Source organism: Nematolebias whitei, chromosome 6, assembly GCF_014905685.2.
Source record: "Nematolebias whitei isolate Nwh7 chromosome 6, NemWhi1, whole genome shotgun sequence".
In the NCBI taxonomy this organism is placed as follows: domain Eukaryota; kingdom Metazoa; phylum Chordata; class Actinopteri; order Cyprinodontiformes; family Rivulidae; genus Nematolebias; species Nematolebias whitei.
Genome location: NC_056503.1, coordinates 48562631 through 48566277, shown reverse-complemented (window position 1 = coordinate 48566277; position 3647 = coordinate 48562631). Strand labels below are relative to the sequence as shown.

Genomic DNA, 3647 nt, shown 5'->3' with positions numbered 1-3647 from the left:
AAAGAAAATCCGTGTGCAAAACTCCAAAACTCGGGTACTTTACATCAGAATTTACAGGATTTTATCCCGTGTTTTAAAAACACAGTACAAGTTTTGCTACATTTTCATTTCCAAGACGAGTTCCTGAAGCCGTGGTGGAAACGTTAGTCTCTGTGTTCAGTCTGTCCCTTCGCTCTCAGATGAACTGCCGCGGTGAGTATGCGGCCGGTGCAGCGTAAGGTTTGGTAGGCACGTAGGACTCTGAGGACGTGTACAACCGGCTGGATGGAGGAGCGTACACGGGAGCAGCGTTTGCTGCCGGTGCGTATGGGTACATGGACACCACAGGGTGATTTGGATAAAATTTCCTTCGAGGAGGACACGAGGTTGTCAGGATGATCCCTCCGATCAGAAGAATTCCAGCAGACGCCCAGCCGATGTAGATGGACGCTCCTATCTCCCTCTTCTGCGTCTCGAGGATCGTTGTGCTGGAATAGTCTGAGATGGTGATGGCTGCAGACCAGCAGACTGGGATCAGGATCGCGATTGCGGATACGATGATGAGGAAGCCCGCTGTGATCACCGCAACGGCGTTTCCCTGGTCTGTCTTCAGGCAGCTGGTGCACTTGGCTCCAACGAAGGAGATCAAGAAGCCGATGAGGCCGATGACCAGGCAGATGATGACCAGCGCTCGGGCGGCCTGCAGGTCCTGCGACATGCTCATCACATTGTTGGCCATGGAGCACTGCATCTGACCTGTGCTCTGCATCACACACCTCATCCACAGTCCGTCCCAGATGATCTGACCCGACACGATGTTGGCGCCAATGTAGGAGGTCACCCTCCAAAAAGGGATTCCACAGGTCACCGCTGCCAAAACGAGGCCTAAGAAACTTATGACCTGACCTGACGTTTCCCTGGCAATCTTGGCCATGATGAGGAGGACTGTTCACGGCAGGAGTGAACGCAGCGCCTCGTCGAGGGACACGGCTTTCTGATCAGGTGTTTGAACCAGAGTGAAGGAGGAGGAGGGCTCAGCTGTTGTCAGGTGAGTTTCTCTAGTCAAACAAGATTCCTTCTCTTGCAGATTAAGGTGTGGTACTCAACTTTAAACAATGTCTTGAAAAACCTACTTTATGCAGATTTTTCCTGCAGGGATGATGATTTTATTGGTTTGAGTTAAAACGACTAATCAAGTCCTGAAACCAGATCAAAGATGGAAAACAAACATTGGCAATTTATGTTCAATCGAAAGCTTTGAAAAAGTTTTCACATCTTCCAAACACATCACTCAGAAACAAGTTAAACCGAAACCTAAAGCAGCATCACATGCTGCCATGAGGTTTATCATATGAATTGTTTTTGCCTACGTTAAAACACAAGTTCCTTGAACACAAAATATTTCAATTAAAAAAAAAAACAATCACTCGTGGTATACCAGGAAGCTAAATGTTTTGTACTCCAGCTGAATCAGATTAATTTACAAAGTGGGAAGACCACTGAAGGAGAGATTCTTGGCCACCATCTTGCTAGGTGCTACATTTCCTGTTTGCATGTTGAAGACCCAGGTTTTTAATGCTTTGTGTGTACTGTATGCTGTGCCATCAGTCCAAAATGCATAAAAATAGGCTCCGCCTGCCTAAATGAACATATATTGTGCTCAGTGTTAAAAGCGGAGACAATATTCTGTAATAAATCTGCCAACAAGTCAAACATTGTCAGGGGCAAAGCACAGGCCCATTGCACACCTTGGCTGAGTTTAGATTTTTTTACTCAGATTTTTATGGCGTGCTGCCATGCTGGCAGTTCCACTTAGTGCCATCTAAGATGGCGGTAGTAACTCTTATTTTGTTAGCCATGTTTGGCCAGTGTATCCCTATTTTATTGGATCAAACTATTTTGAGAAAACAAAGAGTAGAGGGTTTGTTCACTAACTTCTCAGCTTCTTAAAGTGAAGTTCAACCTGAAAACTTTGAAAACAGAAGAAAGTTTATGTTGGTGATAGGACTCCATCAAACTAAGCACAGGGGTGCCTCAAGGATGTGTACTTAGTCCTCTGTTCTTTTCTCTGCCAATTTATGATTGTGCTACTAAATTCAGCACAAACTGGCACATTAAAAGTGGTGGGACTTTCACCAGATATGTACAATTTTTTTCTGTTAACAGTATTATGAATGGCAGTTTAAGAAGAAGGAAATGAACAGTATACTTGTAGTGAAAGAGTACAACGTGTGGCCTTGATTACTTTAAAATAAATTAACATCACTTTACTACAAAATCATGCTAGACCACTAATGCTGCTCTTTGCAACAACATTTCATTTCCACTGCATAAACAAGCTGAGACACACCTTAAGTTTCATGATGCTGCTCCAAAAACTACTTCCTATTTTATATAGTCACTAAAACCAAACTCCTCATTTACAGTTTATGTTTTGCAATATTCTAGTTTTGTTTAAAACTTTGACATGCAAGATCACCGCCAATATGCATTATTTCAAGGAATTCTATGAATATAAGACGTAAATCAATACAAGAGCAGAGACGACAGATTTCAGTGAGTTGAGTAGTGACTGTGCTGTTCTCAGTCAGTGACGTAAACCATAAGGAAACCAAACTAGACCTACATTCAAAAGTGGTTTCCTAACTCCTATAAAGCTGTGCTTTTTAAATATCCCACAACAGCGTTAAAAAAAATCCTGAAATGTGTTGTGGGTTTTGGTTTGCTACTCCAAAACATTAAAATTCAACATCATGCAGATGAATCTGGGTCCATTCTGGGACATAGGGGTTGGCCGTGATGCTTTTGGCATGCCAGGAGCACGAAAGATAACAAATCAGCCCCGAGGTGATGAACAAACAATGAAAGCCTTTGACTTGGATCGTTCATCCTTGAAGAAGTTTGTGCATCTTCGACCAGTAGTTGACAAAACTACGTCAAAGACCCCGAAGAGGATGGAGACGTCGTGGCCCGAGCCACCAACATGTCCACTCAACAGCAATCAAGTGGCAGCTAAGGTGGTTCTACTGACCACACACGTCGTCCACAGCCCCTCCCACATGATCGGAATCACTCCGGATATGTAGCAGACTTCACTGTAGATGGTCTATCTCCAAATGGGGGGCCCACAGGTCACTGCTGCCAGAACCAGGCCTACGGACCTGAGGACCTGACCTGCTGTTTCACTAATCTGCACCATGATGAAGAGGATCTGTGACGTCAGGGGTGAGCGGTTCCTCAGTTTGACAGTCTCTGAGTGAGGAGGAGGAGGACCATTCTAATCTCAGAATTTATTTCTGCCCCAACAGAAGACCCTCGACTTTTTGACCTCTTTCAGGTCCAGACCAAAAAAGATATATCAAAAAGTAGCTTGTTTGTTTTAAGCAAAAATAATAAACATGTATACTTTTTTATTCTTGAATAAAAAATCCCTCTTATTTTCAATTAAACTCGGTGCAAATCACCACATTCAGGTTTTTCCTCAACGTTTTACAGAAACTCCAGACTTTTGTGGGTTTGTTCAGTTTATTCAGTTTGTTCAGTTTATTCAGTTTGTTCAGATTATTCAGTTTGTTCAGATTATTCAGTTTGTTCAGATTATTCAGTTTGTTCAGATTATTCAGTTTGTTCAGATTATTCAGTTTGTTCAGATTATTCAGTTTGTTCAG

General features: G+C 43.0%; 1 protein-coding gene across 1 annotated transcript; it reads right to left on the bottom strand.

Moving 5' to 3' along the window:
* Window positions 1-993, bottom strand: LOC119411431 (claudin-4). The gene has a single exon (XM_037678380.1). It carries the CDS (start codon window positions 911-913, stop codon window positions 176-178), a length of 738 nt encoding a protein of 245 aa, XP_037534308.1. The 5' UTR covers window positions 914-993; the 3' UTR covers window positions 1-175.
* Window positions 994-3647: the final 2654 nt, after the last annotated feature.

What these genes read in the sequence shown, in the direction of transcription:
- LOC119411431 (XM_037678380.1), bottom strand. Translation starts at nt 913, where the DNA reads ATGGCCAAGATTGCCAGGGAAACGTCAGGTCAGGTCATAAGTTTCTTA.